We start from the raw sequence: 25906 nt of genomic DNA, 5'->3' as shown, positions 1-25906 counted from the left end.
AAGGGCTGCAGCCCACACTGCTGGGGAAATAACACTCAATACCATAACTACGATATATCTCTGGTATGTATTAATTTATAATATACAGCGTGTACGTTAATACACAAATCTATGTTTAACTAGTGTCGTCGTACGAACTCACAAAATCTAGGAAGGTTTTTCTAAGCTACAGTTGGTCGCCACCTGCCCCGTCGCTGCGTGCCGTGCTCTCCTCCGCAAAGAAGGCAGCGCTGGCATCGGCACCAGCGGGTGCCCCGGGGACGCGAGCGCTGCGAGCAGCTCGAGGAGGGGATGGCACACGGAGGTCCCTTTCGTCCTCGAGCCCAGCTGGTGCCTGCGTCGGCTCGGAGACGATGGGAACAAGCATGGTGGCTACGCCTCCACCCTACTTTTAAATGGCTTTCTAGGTGCTCTGTGGCTTTCTGAGCGGGAAATTTGGTTAAAATCAATAACTAAGCAAAATAAAAAGGCAGGCAGTGGCAGCTGCCTCAGTTTCCCCTGCTGGAGCAGAGGAGACGGGGATGCACTCACTGCCCGCGCTCGGGGCCGCACACCGTTTCGTTTACACAGGGCAGGCCCCCTCCACGCAGCTCGGCGTGGGCCACATTTCAGGTGGTGGCTTAAAGGCTTCTTTTGGTCTGCATTGAACTGTTTTATTTGGGTGTTCAAGGTCAGTTAGAACCTTGGATTCCGAGAAGAGGTTGGTTGGTGCAGCTGCTGCTGGCGGGGAGCTGGGCTGAGCCTGGCCGAGGCCTGAGCGGAGCTGGGAGCCCACGGCTCGTGCAGAGCGGCCGGTGGGGCTTGTCCCCTGGGGGGCAGGTAGCCAGGCGCCGCGGGGCACTGGTGCTCAGCTCCTCGCGGGAGTAAAGCCAGAGCGAAGGTGGTGCTGGTCCGGCAGAGGGAAGGGAGCGCTGCTCAGCGTGCCGAGCCGGCTGCATGTCCCCAGCGGGCTGGAGGAGAGGGAGAGGCTGATGCCAGGCAGGAAAGTTCCCCCGCTGTGGTCAACCCAGGGAGCAGATTTGATCTTCCGGGTGTTTCAAAAGCCCTTAGGTGTGGAAAGATGAAGCTTCTACTGCTTTGAACCCTGGGAAGGAGCAAAAGAAGAATGAGCTGGTGGGCAGAAGCCCCTCCAAAAGCCTTGCTGCTGCCTTTTCCCACACGGTCTGCCTGTTTCTGGCTGGGAGGAGGGAACGTGCGCCCTCCCGGGCTCCAGCCTTCGCATCCCTCAGGCAGCCGGTGCCCTTTCTATGCAGGGAACTCTTGTTTGTGGGGCTGCGGAGCACTGGCTCCTGCTTCTCCACCCCAGCCACAACCAGGAGCCCTCAGATGCGTGCCCAAGTCCAAGCAGCATCACCGAGGCAGGTGGCAGCACGAGCCTGGGCTGCGCTCTCGCCTCCCTCTTTCCCCGTGTGCTCAGCAGGACCCGGAGCAGATACTCACTCTACGGCTTCTTCAGTGTGTGACTGGTGCTTGTTTTTCTGCAAGAGAAGGGAGGAGAGCACGGTCAGCCCCGCAGCCCCTGGGCTGTGGCTTGCAGGGGGGGCGCACGGAGCTGGCATCCTGCGCTCCTGGCACTCTGCTCAGGCCAGTCCTCCCCCAGCCAGGGTGACGCTAGCCGCTTGCGTCCTCTTAGAATCAGAGAACGCTTTGCGCTGGAAGGGACCTTCACAGGTCGTCCAGTCCAACCCCCCGCAGAAGAAAGGACACCTTGAACCAGGTCAGGTTGCTCAGAGCCCCATCCAACGTGACTTCTGATGTTTCCAGGAATGGGGACTCTGCCACCTACCTGGACAACCTTCAACATCCTCACAGGAAAACATTTCTCCCCAAGATCTCATCTCCATCTCCTCTCTTTCAGCTCAAAACCATTCCCCCCATCCCATCCCTGCCCTCCCTGATCCAGAGCCCCTCCCCAGCTTTCCTGGAGCCCCTTTCAGCCCTGGAAGCTGCTCTAAGGTCTCCCTGCAGCCTTCTCTTCTCCAGGCTGAACAACCCCAGCTCTCTCAGCCTGTCCTCATAGCAGAGGGGCTCCAGCCCCTTGGAGCATCTCCGTGGCCGCCTCCAGACCTCTCATCCTGGGTCCCAGGACGGCGGGCACACTCAGCCTGCTCCTGCGAGCCGTACCTGCTGGTTGTCTTCTCGGAACCGGTGCCCTGGCAGCTCTCCTTGTAGCAGATGTCCTGGTGTACCTTGTAGACTCTCCTGTACCTGCACACACAGCAGAAGGGTGAGTTGTAGAGAAAACCAGTGACAGACCTGATTTGATGAATGCGAGGGGACAGTCTGGGGGTCTCCTGGATTTCCTTCGGGACATCGATAGGGACGGGTCTGAGCCTGCTACGCCTGACTGCCCAGCTCCCATTGCAGGAAGGCTGGAAGGGAAACTGAGGCAGAACAGAGTCCCCCCAGGCCGAGGCACTGCAGCAGGGCTGGCCCCAGCCCTCTGCTTGCGCACCGAGAGACAGCTGGGAGCTGGGCCAGCAAGGGATCCGCTGCTGCCTGGGGGTCACGCACACCAAATCCAAAACTCCAAGCTTGCTGCCACGCGGGTGGGTAACAGCGCTCCAGGGCTCTTGGTTCACTGACACCCTGCCCTGCGGCAGCCCCGAGGGCACCCAGGGCTGCTCAGCCTGCGTTGGGGAGGGGGCAGCTGCCAGCCAGGGGCTGAGATGGCCTTGCATTTGCTCTCCCTTCCCTGGAGCCAAGCTGCAGGGAGACAATCCCCAGCTCTGAGCAGCCAGGGGAAGGGGGGAGCACAACCCGCAGGCAGTACTCACAGGTAGCGGCAGGTGCCTCCTTCCCACATGGGGAATGGCTTGGTTTCCGAGTACAGCCGCGTGCACGAGTGTGGCACCTTCTTGCAGGCTGCTTGGGGAACAGGAGAGAGGAGCTATGACCAGCCCGTCTCCGGCCCTGCCTGCCTGGCAGGGGCTGCCTTCCCCTCCACTGGCCTAGAGGGCTGGGCTCAACAGCACTGACCCACCAGGAGAAGCGGAGCCCCCAGCCTCACGGTCCCCGTGGCAAAGAGCTCGGCTTGCCAGGCTATGGCTCTGCCTGAGCCGACAAGAGCAGAGCTCGGAGCATCTCTGCGCTGCTGGCACAGCCCTCTCCAGCGGAGCCTGGGCACGGTGGGATCTGGGAGCTGACAGGGTGTGCTCGGGGACCCGGGACCCGTGGCTGGGGCAGCTCGGCCCCCCGGACGCCGCGTGGCACTCACCCAGCTGGCAGAGCCGGCCCTTGAAGCCCGGGCGGCAGGCGCAGCGGTAGGACTCGGCATCCCTGGTGCAGGTGCCTCCGTTCCTGCAGGGGTTGGCAGAGCAGTTCTGCCCCTCGCCTGCAAAACGTGTAGAGCTCTCAGAGCCCGGAGCCGTGGCAGCTCTGCCCACCCGCACAGGCTGCTCCCAGGACAGCGAGGAGCTGGGGAGCCAGGATGGGGCAGCCTGCAGGAGCTCCTGCCGTGCCCCCTGCCTGCCTCCCAAGGGCAGCAGAATCATAGACTCATAGAACGGGCTGGGTTGGTTGACCTCAAAGCCCATCCAGTCCCACCCCTGCCGTGGGCAGGGACACCTCCCACTGGATCAGGGGCTCCAAGCCCCATCCAACCTGGCCTTGAACCCCTCCAGGGATGGGGCAGCCACCCCTGCTCTGGGCAACCTGGGCCAGGGCCTCCCCACCCTCATCACGAAGAATTTCTTCCTAATGTCTAATCTAAATCTTCCCCCTTCCAATTTAAAGCCATTACCTATTGTCCTGTTGCTCCAGGCTCTTGTAAAAAGCCCCTCCCCAGCTTTCCTGGAGCCTCTTTCCACACTAGAAGCTGCTCTAAGGTCTCCCCACAGCCTTCTCTTCTCCAGGTTGAACAACCCCAGCTCTCCCAGCCTGTCCCCATAGCAGGGGGGCTCCAGCCCCTGGATCATCATCAGGATGATCCTGATGAGCACTCTGCCTGCAGGCCCAGGGCTGGGGATGGATCTCATGCGCCTCCTCCCAGACTTACTCTTGCTCCCGCCCTCGCGCAGCTGCAGCGCCAGACTGCCCTGGCTGGACACCTCCGTGTTCTCCAGCTTCACTGGAGCCTCTGGCTCTGGGTAACGAGAGGAGCAAATGTCACCTCCAGGCAGCGCCAGCCCTAAGGGCAGCCCCTGCAATGGGATCCAGCCTGCCCACAGCATGGGGGGCTGCTCAGGCCTGAGGTGCTGGTTTAGCTTCTCCCTGTCGGCTCTCCTAGAATTAGGGTGACCCTCTCAACCTTCCTGGTGGGCTGTGGGACACGGAGCCCGACGGAGGCAGGGGCAGAGCCGAGACGTGCAGCTGGGCCCCTTCCCCACCCCATGGTGTGGGGTTCTCGACCCTGGTAGGACACCTGGGGATGTCCCTCGTATCCCTGGTGTTCTGGGGATGGCAAACGTGGTGGGGGCAGTCCTTGTCCTTGGCGAGCGAGGGGTTTCTCTCCCAGGCCCCCTCCTCAAGTGTGAGGCTGTGCTTGGCCGTGGCGGCTCAGGGGCTGCGCTCGTAGGGCTGCGGGGTCACTGCTGGAGCTCCTGCAGCTGCAGGTAGGGGAAGGGCAGCCTGTGCCACAGCCAGAGTCCCTCTCTGGGCTCCCCGGCTGCCTGAGCATCACCCCTCTCCCTGGGCAGGGGTCCAGCAGGCAGGGCAGATGTTTCTCTGCCCTCCTCTATTTCTCCCCCAGCCCTACAACAGCCCGCCTGGCTGCCACCCTGCCCTGGGGACGCAGAGGAGATGGCGCTGGGTGACAGGAGAAGGCCAGAAAGGCAGCAGAGCACTTACGTGTCTTCACAGTGATGGGTTTGGCCAGCGCAGGGCCGAACCTGGCGCTGATCCTCCCTCTGCCATCCACCAGCTCGGTGAACCTGCGACAGGAGAGCCACGGGGGTGAGGGGCACCGCGGGGTCCCCGGGCACAGCCGGCCCACGCGCTAGGGCTGGAGGCTCAGAGCGAGCCCTGGGGCTCAGCTGCGGGCACCGCGGGGGTCCTGCTCGCACGGCAAGCTCCTGCCTGGCTCAAGAGGCACCAGGAGCAAGGCCTGACCCTGCGCGGCGGACAAGGGACCTGGGAAAAGGGGCTGCGCTTAGCCTGAAGCTTGGGCTGAACCCTGGTGGAAGAGCCAGGAGTGGTGGGGCTGTGGCTACCTGGGGGCTGGCGAGGGCTCCTCAGCTGTGTCGTGATCCGCTAGCAAGCGGAGCTCGGGCAGGAAAGCTGGAGGCAGCCTGTTGCGCAGGATCCGGGGGTGGCCAGCTTGGCTCCAGCGTCTCTCTGGAGCCCCGTCCCTCTGCACTGCAGACCGAAGCGGGAGGCTTAGCAAGAGGCACACTGGGAAGCAGCACAGCAGCCCCGCTCCCAGCCGCTCCCCTTGTCCCCAGGGCTGTGAGCCTCTGTCCCCGTGTGGCATCTCCAAGCTGGATCTCTGCACCCACACTCTGCTAACAGAGGCAGCGCCCCGCAACGCCCATGGCAGGAGCCGTGTCGTGTCCCCACATCCCCCACATCCGCTTCTGGGGCAGCAAATCCCCGTGGGCTTCTCACACTGTTGGTCAGCTGGTTCCTTCCCCAAGCCCTGCATCCCCATCGCCTCCCTCGTGTCCCCTCCCGGCACTCACACGTGGTGACGTAGAGGTGGACGGGCTCGCTGTGCACTTGGCCCTGCTCCGTGTTCTGCACAGCGGTCACGGACAGGCGGTACCGCTGCCCGGGGAGCAGCTCCCGCACCGTGTAGGACACCAGCTTCCCGTTGGGCACGTAGCGGCTCTTGACGCTCTGAGCGGTGGTGACGTTGATGATGTAGCCCTCCACGGCCCCGGCAGGCGGCTGCTCCCACGCCACGGACACGGAGGTGGCGGCGACTCGGGAGGCGGTAAGGTTCTGAGGGGGGAGAGGCCCTGGGGAAGGCAGGAGGTGGTTAGAAAAGGGGTCAGCGCTGGTGTCCTTGAGGGGTGACTGCCCTACAGCCTCATGTGCCACCTTACAGGTGTGTCAGGACCCCAGCTTGCCTGGCTGAGTCCCAACCAGCCACGTGCCACCCACTAAATCGGGGTGGGCAAGGTGGGTAGAGCCTCAGTGCTCGCAGGCACCCGGTGCTGCCCTCGCCGTACAGCAGGAGATGGACCAGGTCTGCATGAGGCTGAGCTCGCACGGGTCCTGGGCAGCAAACAACCTCGGGCAGGGGAGAACGTGCCGCTGCCTCGCTTGCCCTTCTTGAGGGCTGGCTGCACACCTTCTGCCTGCCCTGCTGACGGCTTTCATAGAATCATAGAATCACTAGGTTGGAAAGGACCCACCGGATCATCGAGTCCAACCATTCCCATCAATCACTAACCCATGTCCCTCAGCGCCTCGTCCACTCGTCCCTTAAACCTCTCCAGGGAAGGGGACTCAACCGCCTCCCTGGGCAGCCTCTGCCAGGGACCAATGACCCTTTCCGTGAAGAATTTTTTCCTGATGTCCAGCCTAAACCTCCCCTGGTGGAGCTTGAGGCCATTCCCTCTCATCCTGTCCCCTGTCACTTGGGAGAAGAGCCCAGCTCCCTCTTCTCCACAACCTCCTTTCAGGGAGTTGGAGAGAGCAATGAGGTCTCCCCTCAGCCTCCTCTTCTCCAGGCTAAACACCCCCAGCTCTCTCTTTCCCCTCCCCACAGCTGCCCCACCGGCACTGGGTGGCAAAGGTGACGCCACTCACTTGTCCACACGTGGAAGGGGGCCGTGGCCAGGCTCTCTGAGGGATGATCTTCCGTCCACAGGCCGCTCAGCGTGGTGACGTGGACGAGGTACCGCTCTCCTGGCTGCAGGTCCCTGCGGAAAGGGCAGGCGGGGTGGGAAGGGGTGAGCGGGGCAGGCTGGGAGGGCGAGCCGGCCGGGTGCCCGCCTGTCCCCCAGCTCACAGGAAGGTGTACTTGGCCACGCTGCTGTTCAGCTCCACGGTGCGGTCTGCCAGGTCCCCCAGCTGGCGGATGGAGACCCGCACCCTACTGACGGTGGAGTGCTTGAGCCGGTGGAGAGCCCACTGCACCGTGATGGCGCTGGCCGTCACGTTCGTGATCTCAAAGCCTTCCACCGGGCGCGGTCCTGGCCGGAGCAAGCGGAGAGGGCTGCGGTCAACCGCCGGTCGTTGAGGGTCGCCCCATCCCTTCCCCGCGCCCCTACAAGAGGGTTCTTTCCTGCCCCTCAGGATTGGCGTCCCCAGCAGGAGCAGCTCAGTGCCTGCCCCGCCACACTCGAGCTCTCGTGGGCAAGCCGGAGGCACATCTGTCTGCTCTCCGGGGCTGCCCTCTGGCTCCAGCCTCACCACCAGCTCCAACGGAGCCGCGGAGCCTGGGCCCAGCCCCGAGTCCGCTGCACACCCCAGGCTGCCACCCTGAGCCCGGTTCCTGCTGCCTCCAGCACCCGGCTCTGGCTCGAGGGTGGACGCCAGCGGTGCCCAGCACCACACCGGCCTTCTCCTCCTCTGGGGTCACTCAGTCTCAGCCTGATGGGGAAGTTGGCACCTCTGGGCTTTCCAACCACCATCCCTCTCTCAGTAGAGGGCAGCTTTTCTAGGTCTCATAGAATGGTTTGGGTTGGAAGGGACCTTAAAGCCCATCCAGTCCCACTCCTGCCACGGGCAGGGACACACCCCACTGGATCAGGGGCTCCAAGCCCCATCCAGCCTGGCCTTGAACCCCTCCAGGGATGGGGCAGCCACCCCTGCTCTGGGCAGCCTGGGCCAGGGCCTCCCTGCCCTCACAAGGAAACACTTCTCTCCAAGATCTCATCTCAATCTCCCCTCTTTCAGCTCAAAACCATTCCCCTCATCCTCTCCCTGCCCTCTCTGATCCAGAGCCCCTCCCCAGCTTTCCTGGAGCCCCTTTCAGCACTGGAAGCTGCTCTGAGGTCTCTCTGCAGCCTTCTCTTTCCCAGGCTGAGCAACCCCAACTCTCTCAGCCTGTCCTCGCATGAAGGTGCTCCAGCCCTCAGCCCCTCCATCTTCAGTTTGCACTTGATTCCTACACCCGCCTGCTCTGGGGAGCACCCTCAGCCGCTCTGCCTCCCTGTACCCCACGAGGCATCGCTGTGCCCCCTTCCCTCTGCCTGCAGAGTTCCCTGTCCCCTCAGGCACATCCCAACTCCGAGCCTGGCAGGACCGTGGGGCAACTCGCCCACGGGGCTCATTGCCACAGAGATCATAGAATCACAAAACTGCTTGGTTGGAAAAGACCTTTGAGATCATCGAGTCCAACCATCCCTGTCCACTACTAAACCGTCCTGAAGCACCTCATCCACCTGTCTGTTAAACCCTCCAGGGATGGGGACTCCACCACCTCCTGGGCAGCCTCTGCCAGAGCCCCAGAACCCTTTCTGTGAAGAAAATGTTCCCGATGTCCAATCTGAACCTGCCCTGGCACAACTTGAGGCCATTTCCTCACTAGAGGTTGCCCAGACTCGCTTCCCAGCTGGTGCGGGGGCTTCTCCAGCTCAGTCAAGTGGCACTGGGGACCTGCACTACCCTGGGTTTAGTGATGAGGAGTGACCGGCACCGACGGACGGGACCTAGAAGAGGTCCCTGCTGCTGTCCCTGCCTGTCTCCCCTCCCAGCCCCTGCTGAACCGCAGTCGTTTCAGTCCCCTTTTACTCACAGCAAAGAGAAAAGCAATTCTCTGTGCCGAGCACTGGATTTTAGGATCAAACCTGCCGGGGTCCGGCACAGGCTGGGGCTGCAGCGGGATGAGGTGGCGCAAGCCCGGCACCTGCTCAGCCCCGCGATCTCCCGGGGACGCTACTCACTAGTGCGCGTGGTGAGCATGACGGGCCTGCTGATATCATTCTTGTTGTTCACGTTGCGTTTGACTGAAAAGACAGAAATATTGTAGGCTCTGCCGGAGGCTAATGCCCGCAATTGGTGGGCAGAACGACTTCGGTCCACAAAATCTGTCCTGCGGTAAGAGCCGTCGAGGGATACGTACGTCACGGCGTAGCCGTCAATGAGTTGCCTGGCGGCTGCGTCCTCAGGTGGGTGCCAAGAAATCAACACACCAGTGTCCTCCACCCTTTCCACCTTTAATGAGGTTGGTGGCAGCAATTCTTCAGGGTGTGGGCAAAAGCAAAGGGGAGAGGTAACGCCATGAATCTTTAGAGAACAGACCCCGGCAGCGAGAGGCAGAGCGGCAGCGATGGAGCACGGGGCTCTTGCTCTCTCCCTCGGCACGCGCGGCAGGGGCCGTGTGGGCACCGGCTGCCGCCGGCCCGGTGGGCGCAGGAGGAGCCTGGGTGCCACGAGCACTCCCAGACGCTGCGACACGGCAGCACCGGCGGCAGAGCGCTTGCCACGGCACACTGGGCTGCGGGGGCTGGCGAGGTGAGGCCAGGAGCCCCGGGGAGGCCGGCGCCGGCATTAAGAAGCTTCCGTCGGACGCCTCAGCCTCCCCTCCGGAGGGGTTCCTGAGGGCATCCAAGGCATCGCCATCACGGCCAGGGAAACCTGTCCCCTTGGTCTTGGTGCCGAGGCTGGTGCCCGCGGCATCACCTTAGCACAACAGCCCGGGCTGCCTCAGCCCTGCCCACCTCAGGGAGAGCCGCTGGTCCCGTACGGCGCGAAGCCCCTCGCGGGTGGTGGCCGCTGCCCCACGCCACGTCCTGACGCCGCTGCTGAGGGCCTTTACCTTTTTCGCAGCTCTTGCCTGTGTAGCTGACTTTGCAGGTGCAGCTGTGGGTGCCGTTGCTGGACAGGCAGTAGCCTCTGCTCCCGCAGGGGCTGGAGAAGCACGGGTCGCTGGCTGCGGGACAGGCACCCAGCCCGGCGCTGTGAGCGGTGCCAGCTGGCCAAGCGGCCGCCCCGCGCCCAGCCGCCCTGCCCACCTCACCTGTCTCGCAGTGGTAGCCGAAGAAACCCTCTGGGCATACGCAGAGGTAGGAGCCTCCGTAGCTCTCACACTCCCCTCCGTTTCGGCAAGGGCTTGACTCGCAGGCGTTCACCTCTGGAGGCGAGAGGAGGCCGGCGGTGAGCGGGAGTCCCTGGCACACAGGCACCCAGCTCCTGCAGGCAACGCCAACGATCCACCAAGGGTAACACGACGGACACAAAGCCCGGTGCTCCCACAGCCAGAATCCCACCCAAGCGCTGCACCCCCTGGCTGGGGGGAGACACCTCCGAGGGATATCCATAACCTTCCTTGCTCCCTCCCAACCGAAGCAGTTTCAGGGCTGCCTTTGAAATTACCGGCAGCGAGCGGTGATGGCTTAAGGTCAAGGTGCCCAAGATCCCTGTTCCTGGCCACATCCCAGCGCCCTCAGTCCAGCCTCCTGCCGCCCCAGGAAGGACGAGTCCCTACCTGTCTCACACTGGGTCCCCACAAAGCCCTCGGGACAGTGGCAAGCGAAGGCCCCGGGGAGGTCCCGGCAGGTCCCGCCGTTCTTACAGGGCTCTGACTGGCACTCATCGACATCTGGGGAGCGCAGGACGAGAGGCAGCGGCTCAGCACCACGCCGGGGCCAACGGTGCAGGGTAAGCGGCTTGGAGAGGCAGCGCTTCTCCCGCAGCGCTCGCTACCCACAAGGCCACCAGCCAGAAACAGCCCCACTCCGGAGACCACCAGGAGCCCATGCCCCACACCTGCCCCTGGGCAGGGGCTGCGGGAGGAGCTGGGCGTGGGGACACAACCGCAGGGACACCTGGGGACAGCTGAGCCGAGAGGGCCCACAGGGAACCTGCAGAGCACCTCCTCCTCCAACCCAGAGCACTGTCCCACCTTCTCCCACCACTTTCCCATCTGAAGGGGGCTACAAGAAACTCGAGGAGGGACTTTTTACAAGGGCCTGGAGTGATAGGATGAGGAGGAATGGCTTTACATTGGAAGGGGGAAGATTTAGATTAGACATTAGGAAGAAATTCTTCGTGATGAGGGTGGGGAGGCCGTGCCCCAGGCTGCCCAGAGCAGGGGTGGCTGCCCCATCCCTGGAGGGGTTCAAGGCCAGGTTGGATGGGGCTTGGAGCAGCCTGGGCCAGTGGGAGGTGTCCCTGCCCATGGCAGGGGTGGGACTGGATGGGCTTTGAGGTCCCTTCCAACCCAAACGGTTCCACGATTCCATGATCACCCTCTGCGAGGCCCTGGGCAGTGTACCTGGCAGAGTTTCTTACCCGACTCGCACTGGGGGCCGGTGTAACCCGGCTCGCAGACGCACAGGAACTCAGCGACGCGGTCCTTGCAGAGGCCGCCGTTGAGGCAGGGCTGGGACTGGCACTCATCGATCTCTGCGGGGGGAGACAAGGTGAGAGGCGTGAGCAGCGGGCAAGGCTGCCAGGGGGCTCTGTCTGCAGACACGGGCAGGGAAGGACTGGAGTACGTGTCCTGACATCACCAAGCCAAGAGCAGAGCCCGCCGGGACGGGGACCCGGGGCTCAGCCGCTCACCGTCGCATTCGGGGGGGTCGCTCCAGACACCCGGCAAGCGGCAGACCCGGGGGTGGTTGTGTGGACTGAGGGTGTAGCCCAGCTCACACTGGTATTCGGCCAGCGAGCCCACCTTGGTGGAGTTGAAGGTGGCCTGGGCGTGCTTCACCTCGCTGGGGACGCCGCAGTCGACCTCTGGGGAGAGATGGGGAGTGAGTGGGGCTCGCAAGGCACCCTGAGCCCCCAGCCAGCAGCAGCAGCAGCCCAAGGCCCTTACCAGACTGGCAGTGTTTCCCTACGAAGCCCACGGGGCACGTGCACACGTAGCCCCCGCTGAGGTCCTCGCAGGTGGCACCGTTCTCGCAAGGGCTCAGGAAGCACGGGGAAGGCACTAGGAGAAGAGAAGAGCAAACAGAGAGTGGTGGAGGTGGCAGAGCCCAGAATCCAGAGCCATCCCCTCTCCCTGCCTGTCGGGAGGGTGCAAGAAGGAGTCAAGGCACTTCACATGCCAGGGAAGGAGGCTGAAAGCAAGCAGTGAGGCTTGGAGATTGAGATGGAATCTTAAGAAGAAATCTTTTCCTGTGAGAGTGGTGATGCAGAAGCCCAGGTTGCCCAGAGCAGTGGTGGCTGCCCCATCCCTGGAGGGGTTCAAGGCCAGGTTGGATGGGGCTTGGAGCAGCCTGGGCCGGTGGGAGGTGTCCCTGCCCATGGCAGGGGTGGGACTGGATGGGTTTTAAGTTCCCTTCCAACCCAAACTGTTCTATGAGGAAAGCTGCCCTCTAACGAGAGCGAGATGGTGGTCAGAAAGCCCACAGGCAACAACATCCCTGTCAAGCTGAGACCAAGCAAAGCCCAGGAGAGGAGAATCACAGAATGATAGAATCACCAGGTTGGAAAAGACCCACCAGATCATCGAGTCCAACCATTCCCATCAATCACTAAGCCATATCCCTTAGTGCCTCAAGAAGGCAGCCCCAGCACTGGGGCACCTACCGATCTCGCAGTGCCGGCCGGCGTAGCCCAGGGGACAGTCACACTTGTACTTGCCGATGTAGTGGAAGCAGGTGCCCCCGTTCTGGCAGGGCCCCGAGGCGCAGGGGTCGGGCTTACCTGGGGACAGAGGGCGGTGGGAGCTGAGCGGCCAGCGAGCCGGCTGCCACCTCGGCTCGCGGGAGGGGGCCGGGGGCCGTACCGATCTCGCAGTGCTTGCCGGTGAAGCGGTAGGGGCAGGAGCAGTGGTACTCGCCGTCTGCCTCCCGGCAGGTGCCCCCGTTGCGACAGGGCCCTGTGCTGCAGAGACGTGGCTTGGCTGCAGAGAGAGCGGAGAGAGCAGGGTCATCCACTGCTGCCGGCACCCCGAGAGCCGCCGCGTCCCGCCGGCGAACCCCCCAAAACCCCTCACTGCGCCCCAGTCGAGCACGACACCACGGAACAGCCCCCCGTGTGGGCACACGCCGAGAACCGAGGGCACACGATGGGACCAGTGGCTGTTCCTGGGGACAGAAGCTCCAGGATGGAAAGAACTCCAACACTCAGAGTGTTGTGTAGGAAACACAGCACTTGGAGCAGCTGCTGTAACTGCTGGGCCAGGAAGGGAGCCATGCAATCCTCCCTCCACCCCGGGGGACGGGATAGGATGGGATAATCTGCACCTACTTCCAGCTGCAGCTCAGCAAGCAGCCGCTCATCTCCCACAAGGGTCCAAGCTCTTCTCCCACCCCCTGCCAGGTCCTGGGGCCAGCAGGGAGCTCCGTGCGGGTACCTTTCTCGCAGTGCTTGCCAAGGAAGCCTCGAGGACACTCGCAGGTGTACGAGTCGTCGTGAACCTCGCAGGACCCCCCGTTCAGGCAGGGATCCGAGTCGCAGGGGGATGGCATCGCTGCAAAGCCAAACAGAATCACAGAATCGCTTGGTTGGAAAAGACCTTGGAGATCACCGAGTCCAACCATACCTGTCTGCTACTAAACCAGATCCCTGAGCACCTCATCCACCCATCTGTTAAACCCCTCCAGGAATGGGGACTCCACCATCTCCCTGCGCAGCCTCTGCCAGGGCCCGAGAACCCTTTCCATGAAGAAATCCCTCCTGGTGTCTAATCTGAACCTGCCCTGGTGCAACTTCAGGCCATTTCGTCTCGTCCTACCACCTGTCCCTTGGGAGAAGAGCCCAGCACCCACCTCACCACAACCTCCTTTCAGGCAGTTGCAGAGAGCGATGAGGTCTCCCCTCAGCCTCCTCTTCTCCAGGCTAAACAGCCCCAGGTCCCTCAGCTGCCTCTCAGAACCCTTGTTCTCCAGCCCCTTCCCCAGCTCCGTTCCCTTCTCTGGATGCGCTCCAGCCCCTCAATGTCCTTCTTGGAGTGAGGGGCCCAAACTGAACCCAGGATTTGAGGTGTCTCACCAGCGCTGAGCCCAGGGGCACAATCCCTGCCCTGCTCCTGCTGGCCAGGCTGTTTCCGAGACAGGCAGGGGTCACTGAGGATGTGTGACCAGGGGCGCAAGGCTACTCCCCAGCTGATGGTGACACCCCTGCTCGTTTCCGCCGCGTCCCTCCCCAGGACTGGGTCCTGCATCCCTGCGGACGAGACTCACTGTGGTTGGCGCTGTAGTCGGTGTGGCAGACGCAGAGGTAGCTCCCGCCGTACTCCATGCAGTAGCCGCCGTCCGGGCACTGCGTGTTCATGCTGCACGGCGTGGTGGTGACCTCTGCAAACACACGGCCAGCACCGGCCTCCGTCAGCTGGCGGCAGGAGGGCATTCGGCTGGCTGCCTGGCCACAAACGGCAGTCCCCTAACTCTGCAGGGTCTGGTGAGATGGGAGGGACCTTCTGCGCCCCATGCCACACACCACACGCGTGGCAAGGGCCAGTCTGGATGGCCAGGGAGCTTTGGAGCCGGAGTGCAGGAAGGCTGTGGCTCCCTTTCCCATGCAGGGGAGCCAGGCTGGGGCCAGGGGCTGGGAGAGGCTCAAGGGAGAGTGGTAGAGATGAAAGCATTGCCTCCTCACCAGGGGACAATATTTCACAGAATCACAGAATGGTTTGGGTTGGAAGAGACCTCAAAGCCCATCCAGTCCCGCTCCTGCCATGGGCAGGGACACCTCCCACTGGATCAGGGGCTCCAAGCCCCATCCAACCTGGCCTTGGACACCTCCAGAGCAGCCATGACCCCTCAACAACCTGGCCTGGAGCCTCTCCACCCTCATTGTGAAGAATTTCTTCCCAACGTCTAATCTAAATCTTCCCCCTTCCAATTTAAAGCTATTACCCCTCATCCTGTCACTCCAGGCCCTTGGAAAGAGCCTTCCCCAGCTTTCCTGCAGCCCCTTTCAGCACTGGAAGCTGCTGTAAGTTCTCCCCTCAGCTTTCTCTTCGCCAGGCTGAACAACCCCAACTCTCTCAGCCTGTCCTCATAGCAGAAGTTCTCCAGCCCTCAGATCATCTCTGCGGCCTCCTCTGGACCTGTTCCAACAGTTCCATCTCATTCTTATGTTGGAGATTCCTGAACTGGACACAGGACTCCAGGTGGGGTCTCACAGGAGGAAGGTTTGGGCATGGGCAGTGTCTCCTTGCCTGCCTGCAGCCTGCCTGGCTCAGGAACCCCAGAGAAGAAGCACAGAGAGCTGGTGAGAAGCCTTCACCTACCAAACTCACAGAGGAGACCAAAATATCCAGGCGGGCACTGGCAGACGGTCATGTTCCCCTCCAGACAACTACCCCCATTGCGACACTCGCAGCCCTCCCAGAGCTCTGCAACAGAGGAGAGGGAGCTTCCCAGGACCCATCCTGTCAGTGGGGCTGGGAGAGCCCAGCAGCCTTGCTGGATGCCACCCACAGGGGAAACTCAGGGGGGTGGCAGCCACCAACCCCTCCAGAAACCCGGCACAGCCTCCTTGAGCAGGACAGACTCACTGTTCAGTCCAAGAACCCTGAACGGGCTCTCTAGGCTGCTGTTCCCCCCTCTCAGGAGCACGAGGGCTCTCCTAGAGATGTGACCCCCCACCAGAGAGCCCCCTCGGTACTCACTGTCTCCGCAGTCCTGCCCGGTGTAGCCCTCCGGGCACTCGCAGACGTAGCCCTGCTCTGTCTCCACGCAGCTGCCCGCGTTCTGGCACGGCTGGGAGAGGCAGGCGCCGGGAACGCGGGGCCCTCCTGCCAGGAAGGGTGAGGATGAGCCATCCCAGCCCGGAGATAGAACTCCCCGTGTCCTGGGGGAGCCAGCCCAGCCCAGCCTCATGCCGCAGACCCCAGTATGGGATGGAAGGAGCTCCATCCCGACAACAGCGCGACTGCCAGCTGGCTTTCTGCAGTGCCGAGGGCTGACGCAGCCCTGTTCTAGCCATCCAACCCTTCCCACCCAGCTCCACCACGTTTCTGCTCACCGTACTGGCAGTTGTTGCCGTAATAACCTGGGGAGCAGGTACAGATGTAGCGGCCAGGACGGATGTAGTTGCACGTCTGCCGGTTCCGGCAGCTCTGGTCTTTGCAGGAAGATGAATCTAGGGGAGAGAGAGAGTAAGCAAGCGATGAGCAAAGCCTTGGCCCTGGGCGAGGGGCCATGCTGGAGCACAGGGGACACGGTCCCTGGGGGGCTGGTGGCAGGAGCAGGTACCGGTCTCGCAGTGCTGTCCCACGAAGGGCTCCAGGCACACGCAGGTGTAGTTGTTGAGCAGGTCTACGCAGCGCCCGCCGTTGAGGCACGGGCTGGACTCACACTCATTCACCTCTGCAAGGGGAGGCCGGGAGAGGCGGTCAGGGCACGCGCGGGCACGGCCTTTTTGCTCCATCCTCCCATGGAAGGCGACAGCCAGAAAAAAACCAGTGCTGCTGGCAATGCCAAGCACTCCCCTCCCAAAACTCCAGCCCAGGGTGAAGCAGGGTGGGAAGTTCCTTGTCTCCCACCAGCGCATGTTCCTGCCACCCACCTGTCTGGCAGTCTGCCCCCGTGTACCCCGGCTGGCACGAGCACAGCGCCGTCCTGTTCACTGCCTGGCACCTCCCGCCGTTCTGGCACACCTTGCTCTCACACGGCGACTCTTCTGCAGCGGGACACCGAAAAAATAAAAAGAAGGGGCATCAACCCACATGCAGGACTCGCACACGGCATCCTCTGCACACGCAGTAGTGCTGGGGCCGGGCAGAAAGCCTGGAGCCATCAATGCACTCTCCAGTCAGGGACAGAGCCAGGGCTCTTCCCAAAACTCTCCCTCAGGCAGCGCAGCCCCCTCCTCCCCGTGAGCCTCTGGGATGTCAGTGTGCTGCCCGGGGCATTTCTCCTCCCTCCTCCGAAAGTTAACTCCGTGCTTATCTTCCCCACCAGTGTGGAGGCTCACCAAATGTTTTCAGGGAATCATAGAGTCACCAGGTTGGAAAAGACCCACTGGATCATCGAGTCCAACCATTCCCATCAATCACTAAACCATGCCCCTCAGCATCTCGTCCACCCATCCCTTAAACCCCTCCAGGGAAGGTGACTCAACCCCCTCCCTGGGCAGCCTCTGCCAGTGCCCAATCACCCTTTCCGTGAAGAATTTTTTCCTAATGTTCAGCCTGACCCTCCCCTGGTGGAGCTTGAGGCCATTCCCTTTCATCCTGTCCCCTGCCACCTGGGAGAAGAGCCCAGCTCCCTCCTCTCCACAACCTCCTTTCAGGCAGTTGTAGAAAGCAATGAGGTCTCCCCTCAGCCTCCTCTTCTCCAGGCTAAACACCCCCAGCTCTCTCAGCCGCTCCTCATAACTGCGGGACTTCCACCCGCAGGTGGAGGCCAGTGCTGGGGGAAACCAGCCACCATCCTCCCTGCCAGGGACTGGGAAAGTCCCCGCTGGCTTTGAAGGACTTTGTACCAGAGCATCACCTGTGAAAGCAGGGCAGGTTTTCTCTCTAAGGGAGCAGTGGTGGGGAGAGGTGCTGGCGGCAGCGCTGAGCTGAGCCCTCGGTGGAGCCGGCTGCCAGCGGCAGGAAGGGCTCACAGCCAGGACAAAGTTTCCTTTGCCTGCAGCGAGCTGAAATCCAAGCCAGCCATCGCAAACCACTCGAGCTCAGCAGCTGCCGCAGGAGCCCTGGTCTCAAAACGCTCCCCTGAGAGTGGCAGTGCCCCCCACGCCTGGAGTCTCCGCTTTTCACGCGCACCAAAGAGCCAGCCCCACTGCGCTCACCGGTCTCGCAGTTGGCACCTCTGAAGCCCGTCGGGCACCTGCAGCTGAAGTTGCCGGCACCATTGAAGCAGGTGGCTCCGTTTAGGCATGGCTGGGAGAGACACTCATCCACATCTGCAACAGAGCCCCAGGTTGGGGCAGGAGCTCAGGGACAGCCGTGCAGACAGACACCCTGCCAGCACGGAGCGCTGATGCCAGGAGCAAGACCTGCTCCCCGCGGCAAAGCACCAGGAGCTCAGGGCTGGCACTCACCGATGTGGCATCTCTTCCCGGTAAAGCCGGCCAGGCAGGAGCAGGTGTAGGAGGGGTTCCCGGTGATGCAGTCCTCGATACACTTCCCCCCGTTCAGGCAGGGCCGGAGCGTCAGGCAGACGGAGGCTGTGGGGACAAGGGGTGCCCGTGGTTAGCCCCTGCCCCGGCAGCGCTCACCCGCCGCCTCCCAGCCACGCCGGGGGCTGTCCCCGCACCCGTCCGACTCCCCGGGGTGTTTGGGGGGCCCACGGGGGCTGCCAGCCTCACCGTGGAGCAGGGAGTGCCCCTTGCAGGCTCCCCCAGGACAGGGGACAGTTTTAATCCTCCTGTGCGAGGGGGAGAGCCCTGGCATCTGGGCTGGCACATGGATGTGCCCTCGCTTATCGCCCAGGGTACAGGGAAAGGGGGACGGGAGAGCCCGTGTGCACCAAACCGACCCGTAACGCGAGACACACGCAAGTCATGGGTGGGAAAACACAGCTGGGGGAGCGGGGACAAGAAATGGAGGCCGGTGGCTCAGGAGGGACATGTCAGGACCCTCAAGGTGGGGCGCGTGGTCCAGCCCTGGCAGCCAAGCGCCGCAGGGCAGGCCAGCACCCAGCAGCCCTTCGCACGGCTCACCCCGGCCCCCTGGCTCTTACGGATGGGTGCACCCTCCAGGGGTGCCGCCCAGGCTGGCGGGGTCCTGCCTGTGCGCTGTCACCTCCTGCCCAGCCTCCCTCATTGCTCCCCGCAGGCTCTTTTCATCTCAAAAGTCTTCCTCCCCGTTTGCTCTCCCAGCCCCGGGGCACCCGTGGGTGCTGAGGTTGGTCCCCCCACGGCTGCCACCCCTCCCTCCCCAAGCCCTTCGAGCCGTCTCCTCCACCCCGCGGAGGTGGGGGTTGAAGGCAGGGAAAAGACGGGGCTGGAGAACGGTGTGGGGTTGGGTTGGGAGTTAAATAAACCTAACTGCTGTCCTCTTACTTGTATTGCTGCAGCCCCCCACTTGCACCTGGGCATCATCGATTCTGAACACCCAGCGCCCGGGGATACCCACATTTGTCGTCATCTCCACGTCAGCGATGTCATCGGTGCGGGATCCGGGGATGTTGAAGTAGCGCTTTCCATCACCGGCGTTAAAACCTGCCTGGGAGGACAAGGGCAGAGGGTAGAGACATCACTAGCACACGGGGAAGGCAGCTGGAGCACAGAGACTCGTCTCTCCCACCCAAACATCCCCTTCCACGCGCCACCGGCCACTGCTCGGTCCCGTCCGCGTGCCAGGACGGCAGCCGGCATGACGGGGCAAAGCAGCCACCCTGCCCGCTCGGTTCCTCCCCTGGGATCCAAACCCCATCCGCTTCCTCTCCACCTGCAGCATCCTGCCTGCTGCCGGGCGGGGAGCCAGGCACGGATCAACTGCCGGTAAATTCACACATCCAAGGGGCACTGGAGCTTTTGCGGGTGTGGCTGTTGGCATTTTTTTCCTCTTAAACCCAACAGCGCACACAAAGATGAAATAAAAATACAAGCGAAAGCTGTGCTGGCTGTGGCAGCCTCTCTTAAAGGCTGAGGTTAGGAAGGAAAAGGGACTACGAGGCAGTAGCCAAGGCAAAGAGCTGTGGTTTTGGGATAACAAAGCCCCCTGTATGGTCTCAGTGTTGGGAGCCAGAGCACACACGGCTATGAAAGAACTTTCCACCTCCGAAAGACCCAAAGCAGGAGCTGTGAGCTCGCAAAGCGGATGTGCTACCTGGACGCCCCAGGGGGCTGCGTTTGCTTCTTACCTGAGCTGCGATGCCACCGAGCCCGGCAAAGTCCCCCCCACTGCTGGCGTGCATACCCGTGGTCCAGGTGATGGACTCATAGTTGAAGATGGTGAAGGAGAGCTTGCCGTCCGTGATGAGGACGATCTGGAAAGTGTTTACCTGCAGGAGGGAGGGGGAAAAAGCAGTGAGGGGGCCAAAAACCCACTAGAAAAGAAAACATCAGGAAGAGCAATGAGCAAAGGGGTATTTCTTGGAGCCTGAGCCCTCCCCTGCAAGAAGAAGCAGCTGGGTTTAATTATTTTTAACTCCAAGGTGCTGCAATCCCCCCGCCCCATGCCACACCTCAAACAGCAGAACAGCTTGCTTCTCTTCCCAAAAGAATGGGAAAAATGGGGGAAATGGGGCTATGGGGCCTCTGGAAGAAAGGAAATCCTGTCCTGCAATGGGATGCTGGCAACTTGCAGCCTCCACGCAGCACAAAGTCCTCATCACAAAGTCCTCATCGCTCTCTACAACTCCCTGAAAGGAGGTTGTGGCGAGGTGGGGTTGGTCTCTCTTCCCTGGTAGCCAGTGACAGGACAAGGGGAAATGGCCTCAGGATGTGCCAGAGGAGATTTAGGTTGGACTTCAGGGGGAATTTCTGTACCAAAAGGGCTGTCAAGCACTGGCAGAGGCTCCCAGGGAGGTGGTGGAGTCCCCATTCCTGGAGGGGTTTAAAAGATGAGATGTCCTTGGGACATCACCTGGTGGTGGACTTAGCAGGGCTGGATTGTTGGTGGGATTTGATGATCTTAGAGGTCTTTTCCAACCAAAACCATTCTATGATTCCAAGAGGAACATTTGGTTTTGTCAGCCTGGTGCTGCTCCGCCACGGCAAGGCACGGAGATGGAGCAGCCAGGCTCAGCGTAGCCCTGCAGACAGCCCTGTGCCACAGACAGCAAGAGCATCAACGCCCAGGTGGGATGCTCCTTTTAAGAAAAATCCCTGCCCCAAACCAAAAAGCTGCTCTGTCCTGGCTACTCACGGGTGAAAATGAGCTGCCCCCGAAGAAGGTGACTCGGTACCAGGTGGCAATGAAGACCCACTGCGCGGAAAACTCAGGGAACTCAGGGAAATACTGCACGATGTCCCTGGTCGCTCTCTCCAAGATGGGCTGCTCGGTGCTCTCCCGGTAATACACATCGCCCGCCCGCCGGTTATCCACGTCCGCCCAGAAAGCAGCCACCACGCGCCGGTCCTTGGAGATGGGGAAGGCCACCGGCGTGAACTGGGAGACCTCCTTCAGGAACGAAATGATCCCATTGTTGTTCACCTGCAGCGAGGGAGGGAAAAGAACTTGGGGTGGAGCGGCTGGAAAGCTGCCGAGCGGAAAAGGACCCGGGTGTGCCCGTCAACAGCAGCTGAACGCGAGCCAGCAGCGTCCCAGGGGGCCAAGAAAACCAACAGCACCCTGGTTTGGATCAGCTGTGGGGTGTCTGGCAGGACACCTCAAATCCTGGGTTCAGTTTTGGGCCCCTCACTCCAAAAAGGACGTTTAGGGGCTGGAACATGTTCAGAGAAGGGAACGGAGCTGGGGAAGGGGCTGGAGAACAAGGGTTCTGAGAGGCGGCTAAGAGATCTGGGGTTTTTTAGCCTGGAGGAGGCGGAGGAAAGACCTCATGGCTCTCTGCAGCTCCCGGAAAGGAGGTTGTGGTGAGGTGGGTGCTGGGCTCTGCTCCCAAGTGACAGGCAATAGGACAAGAGGGAATGGCCTCAAGTTGCCCCAGGGCAGGTTTAGTTTGGATATTAGGCAAAATTTCTTCACTGACTGAGTGGTGAAGCCCTGTTAGAGGCTGCCCAGGGCAGTGGTTGAGTCTCCATCCCTGGAGGGGTTCAAAAACCATGTAGAGGTGTCACTTTGGTCTGTGGTTCAGCAGGCACAGGGGGTTGGGCTGGTGGTTGGACTGGATGAGCCGAGAGGGCTTTTCCAGCTGCAATGATTCTATGAAAGAAATGGGCAGCCACAGTCCATTCCTGCTGCCCTCATGTTTCAGAGGCGCTTTCCATCTCACCTTTCTTTCCCTACCCCCCCTCCTCTTTCCACAAATATTGGAGCGCTTCCCCTTCCTGCCCTTGGAAGCAGAGCTGTGCCCCGGCACCCGCAGCCCCCCACCCCTGCTCGAACAAACCCAGCGCTGTTCTCTGCCTCGGCCAGGCCAGGGGAAGGGGGAACAGCTGAGAAAACTGTGGCTGCCCCAGCGCTTTAAACAAACAGCGCCCAGCGCGCTTGCCCAGCCTGCACCGGCGCTCGAGGGGGACGAGGGGCTGGGGGGCTCGCTCCCTGCTCTCCTCCAGCTGACATGGGGCTGGGATCTAGGGCAGGGAATGGCTGTCACCCTCCTAAAAAAAGGGTTTTGCCAGTCTGGGGGGGACCCTAGCTGGGCAGCAATCCAGCATGCACGGCATCCAAGAGCACCGATGGGCTCAAGGTTCCCAGGTGACAAAGTGCCACCAGCCCACGCAAAGCCCATGGCACTGGCGAGGTCTCAGCAGGCTGCCCTCGTTAAAGAAGGGGATGCAGCTACCCAAGGTGAGATACTGTGAGCTCTGAGCCCTTCCAGGACTAATTCCCCAGCACGACAGGAGGAGAGAGATGGGGTTGTTTCGCCTGGAGAAGTCTCAAGGGAGACCTTAGAGCAGCTTCCAGCACTGAAAGCGGCTCCAGGAAAGCTGGGGAGGGGCTCTGGATCAGGGAGGGCAGGGATGGGACGAGGGGGAACGGTTTTGAGCTGCAAGAGGGGAGATTGAGGTGAGATCTTAGGGAGAAATGTGCCTTAGTGAGGCTCTGGCCCAGGTTGCCCAGGGAAGCTATGGCTGCCCCATCCGTGGAGGGGTTCAAGGCCAGGTTGGATGGGGTTGGAGCCCCTGATCCAGTGGGAGGTGTCCCTGCCCTTGGCAGGGGATGGAACTGGATGGGCTTTGAGGTCTCTTCCAACCCAAACCATTCCATGATTCTAACTAACTGGAGCAATTATGGGTTTGGGATGACCAGCCCAGGGGTGCGCGGCCCTCCAGGAAGAACCTGGAGACAGGGGCTGCTGCTGCCTGGGGTGCTGCCTCCGGGCTCGGAGATGCAGCAGGAGCAAGGACAGCGAAGCCCTGGGGCTGCAAGGTGGGAGCGAGGAGGGCAGCCCCGGCACGCAGGGGCACGCAGCGGCATCACGCTCGCGTGCCAGCAAGGAGCTGGGAGCCCCAGTCCTGCCCCGAGCCGTCCCCAAGCCAGCGTGTTGGCACGCCCGGGCCAAGAAGGGGGCCAGGCCGCAAGGGCCACCAGCAAAACCTGGGGAGGGTCCCCAGTCCCCGAGAAGGGTCCCCAGGCTCTCCGTGCGAACACGCCACAGCCTCTCTCATGACTCAGGGGAAGAGGATTCCTGTTTCCCAAAGCCTCCGTAACCCCACGGTGTCCGCAGAGGAACATTCTTCCCCTGATTAAAGCAAGATGGGGAGAGAGATGGAGCCAAGAAAGACTTTTTGTTGTTGTTGTTGCTGGTTTTTGCAAAGGAAGAGGGGGTGGTTGGAGGCAGCCTGGAGGCTTCCAGGTGAGCCCAGCCTCATGGCAGCTCCTCTGGGACAGCAGCTCCCAGGAGGAACAGCTTGGAGCCTCAGCTGGCCCTGCAGAGGGGGACACATCACCCTCTGACCCCTGCTACCCCTCCAGATCCCTGAGCTGTGCTGCGGATCCCATACGGGACAGCCAGCACCTCCCCTGGCTTCTCCCAGCCTCTTCCATTCTCCCATCGTGGCTCAAGCCTCGAGTCCCAGTCCCTCCTGCCCCATGGTGGGGCTGGTACTTTCATCAGGGGGGAAAATGAAACACTGGTGGGGACCAAAGAGCTCCTGCACATCCGATGCTCAGCCGTTCCCTCTGCCAGGTGGGTCTGGATGTCTGGCAAGCCCAGAAACCGGGGAGCAGAGACCAGGACCAGGAGGATTTGCATGAGACCAAGGAAATTGTGGCTGCCCCATCCCTGGAGAGGCTCAAGGCCAGGTTGGATGGGGCTTGGGCAGCCTGATCTGGTGGGATGTCTAGATGATCTTCAAGGTCCCCTCCAACCCAAACCATTCTACGCTTCTATAAGCTGGTGTGGGGAGCAGAGAGTCTACTGCAGGGCACCTGGGAGCACAGGGGCCACCACAGGGCACCCAGAGGCCACCCCAGGACAAAGGGCTCCAGGAACAACCAGGCACCGATGGCCATGGTGTTGGGGACACGATGGGCCAGGCGTGGGAGGCTCTGCTGCTGCGTCCCCCCTCAGGGGGTCCCAGCAGCCCAGACACCTCGGGGAGGAGAGAAGGAGCGAGCTGTGCCGAGCGCCCGCCGCACCAACAGCCCAAAGGGCAGCTGTGTTTATTCTGCATCACACCCAGAGCCCCGCCACCGCCTCCTTGCCAGCGAGGGACACCATCCAGGGACATCATCCAGGGACACCATCCAGGGACACCATCCAGGGACACCATCCAGGGACACGGCACGCCTGCTCCGAGCTCTCCTCGCCAACCACGCCAGGCCCTCTGACAGAAGGACCCTCGCAGCATCCCGCTGGGTTCCACGAGGTGGGTGATTTCTGGCTCCATCCAGGGTGAAGCCCCTGCCTTAGCCGGCACCCCAAATCATAGAATCATAGAATAACCAGGTTGGAAGAGACCCACCGGATCATCGAGTCCAACCGTTCCGATCAAAAATCCTATCGAAAATGATGCCACCGGGCCAGGACCCTCCCTGGGCTGCCCCAAGCCTGGGGGTCTCCCCCTGCTCCTTATCCTTCGGATGCTCCAGGGTGCGCGGGGACCACCCGATGGGCCCTGGGGAGGCCCAGACACACCGGGACCCGCGGGAGAAGGACAGGAGAGTGGGGAAAGGGGGTGTAGGGGAGGATGAAGGGGGACAAAGCAAGGAGGTGATGGGGGGAATGAAGTGAGGAGGGGGGAGAAATGAAGGGGGGAGAGGGGGGAGAGAAATGAAGGGGGGAGAGGGGGGAGAGAAATGAAGGGGGGAGGTAAATAAGGGGGAAATTAAATAAGGGGAAAGAGAAGGGTGGCGAGAAACAAGGGGGGGTGAAAGAAGGGGGGGTGAAAGAAGGGGGGGGTGAAAGAAGGGGGGGGTGAAAGAAGGGGGGGGTGAAAGAAAGGGGGGGGTGAAAGAAAGGGGGGGGTGAAAGAAAGGGGGGGGTTAAAGAAAGGGGGGGGTTAAAGAAAGGGGGGGGTTAAAGAAAGGGGGGGGTTAAAGAAAGGAGGGGGGGGTCAGAGAAAGGAGGGGGGGGTCAGAGAAAGGAGGGGGGGGTCAGAGAAAGGAGGGGGGGTCAGAGAAAGGAGGGGGGGGTCAGAGAAAGGAGGGGGGGTCAGAGAAAGGAGGGGGGGGTCAGAGAAAGGAGGGGGGGTCAGAGAAAGGAGGGAGGGGGGGGTCAGAGAAAGGAGGGAGGGGGGGGTCAGAGAAAGGAGGGAGGGGGGGGTCAGAGAAAGGGGGGTGGAGAAGGGTCCCCGTGTACTCACGTAGAGGCCGGTGTGGCCCGCGCCGAAGAAGGGGAAGGGCAGGGCGAGGGGGCGCAGCTCGGAGCCGCCGTCGTCCTGTTTGCTCGTGGCCGCGTCGCCCTGCGCCGGCCCGAAGGGGTAGAAATCCGCCAGGGGCACCTCGCCGCCGGCCCACAGCCACTCGCCCAGGGCCACCAGCACGGCCCAGCCCGCCACGGCCCGCATGCTCCCCGCTCAGGCCCGCAGCGCCCGCCGCCGCATGGCCCGCAGCGCGCGGGAGGCCGGCACGGAGCTCGCGGCCCTGCGAGCGGCTCCCGCGGGGCGCTCGGAGCTATCGGAGCTCGGAGACGTCGGAGCGGTCGGAGCGCTCGGAGCTGGCTGCTCGGAGCTGATGGAGCTCGGAGCTGATGGAGCTCGGAGCTGATGGAGCTCGGAGCTTGGAGCTGATGGAGCTCGGAGCTCGGAGCCTGGAGCTGATGGAGCTCGGAGCCTGGAGCTGATGGAGCTCGGAGCCTGGAGCTGATGGAGCTCGGAGCCTGGAGCTGATGGAGCTCGGAGCTTGGAGCCTGGAGCTGATGGAGCTCGGAGCCTGGAGCTGATGGAGCTCGGAGCCTGGAGCTGATGGAGCTCGGAGCCTGGAGCTGATGGAGCTCGGAGCTTGGAGCCTGGAGCTGATGGAGCTCGGATCTATCGGAGCTGTCGGAGCTCGGAGCTGGCCGGTCGGAGCTATCGGAGCTGACGGAGCTCGGAGCTTGGAGCTCGGAGCTCACGGAGCTTGGAGCTGATGGAGCTCGGAGCTTGGAGCTCGGAGCTCACGGAGCTTGGAGCTCGGAGCTGTCGGAGCTTGGAGCTCGGAGCTGTCGGAGCT

The 25906-nt window shown here is 62.2% G+C and overlaps 1 protein-coding gene across 4 annotated transcripts in view; it reads right to left on the bottom strand.

Annotated features, from left to right (window-relative positions):
* Positions 1-25288, bottom strand: part of SNED1 (sushi, nidogen and EGF like domains 1) — a 120568-nt gene extending 95280 nt beyond the window's left edge. The window contains exons 1-33 of one of the 4 annotated variants that reach the window (XM_069865190.1): positions 25060-25288; positions 20555-20842; positions 19548-19688; positions 18745-18907; positions 17782-17907; positions 17530-17643; positions 16300-16413; positions 15987-16100; positions 15757-15873; positions 15401-15526; positions 15020-15124; positions 13968-14081; positions 13139-13255; positions 12569-12685; positions 12370-12486; positions 11654-11767; positions 11398-11571; positions 11125-11238; positions 10319-10432; positions 9851-9964; positions 9650-9763; positions 8775-9071; positions 6896-7079; positions 6694-6806; positions 5619-5897; positions 5151-5295; positions 4789-4871; positions 3998-4084; positions 3218-3334; positions 2778-2865; positions 2125-2208; positions 1441-1478; positions 485-1084 (exon numbers count right to left, since the gene is read on the bottom strand). In XM_069865190.1, coding sequence (XP_069721291.1) covers positions 1442-1478; positions 2125-2208; positions 2778-2865; positions 3218-3334; positions 3998-4084; positions 4789-4871; positions 5151-5295; positions 5619-5897; positions 6694-6806; positions 6896-7079; positions 8775-9071; positions 9650-9763; positions 9851-9964; positions 10319-10432; positions 11125-11238; positions 11398-11571; positions 11654-11767; positions 12370-12486; positions 12569-12685; positions 13139-13255; positions 13968-14081; positions 15020-15124; positions 15401-15526; positions 15757-15873; positions 15987-16100; positions 16300-16413; positions 17530-17643; positions 17782-17907; positions 18745-18907; positions 19548-19688; positions 20555-20842; positions 25060-25263 — 4335 coding nt within the window. In that variant the 5' untranslated portion in view covers positions 25264-25288 and the 3' untranslated portion in view covers positions 485-1084; position 1441. Of the gene's footprint in view, positions 1-484; positions 1085-1440; positions 1479-2067; positions 2209-2777; positions 2866-3217; positions 3335-3997; positions 4085-4788; positions 4872-5150; positions 5296-5618; positions 5898-6693; positions 6807-6895; positions 7080-8774; positions 9072-9649; positions 9764-9850; positions 9965-10318; positions 10433-11124; positions 11239-11397; positions 11572-11653; positions 11768-12369; positions 12487-12568; positions 12686-13138; positions 13256-13967; positions 14082-15019; positions 15125-15400; positions 15527-15756; positions 15874-15986; positions 16101-16299; positions 16414-17529; positions 17644-17781; positions 17908-18744; positions 18908-19547; positions 19689-20554; positions 20843-25059 lie in introns of those variants that run through there. The other 3 variants (XM_069865191.1, XM_069865189.1, XM_069865193.1) reach the window with 3 other exon arrangements.
* Positions 25289-25906: the final 618 nt, after the last annotated feature.

The sequence above is a fragment of the Phaenicophaeus curvirostris genome, chromosome 10 (genome assembly GCF_032191515.1).
Source record: "Phaenicophaeus curvirostris isolate KB17595 chromosome 10, BPBGC_Pcur_1.0, whole genome shotgun sequence".
Lineage (NCBI taxonomy): Eukaryota > Metazoa > Chordata > Aves > Cuculiformes > Cuculidae > Phaenicophaeus > Phaenicophaeus curvirostris.
This window is presented reverse-complemented; position numbering and strand designations above follow the sequence as displayed.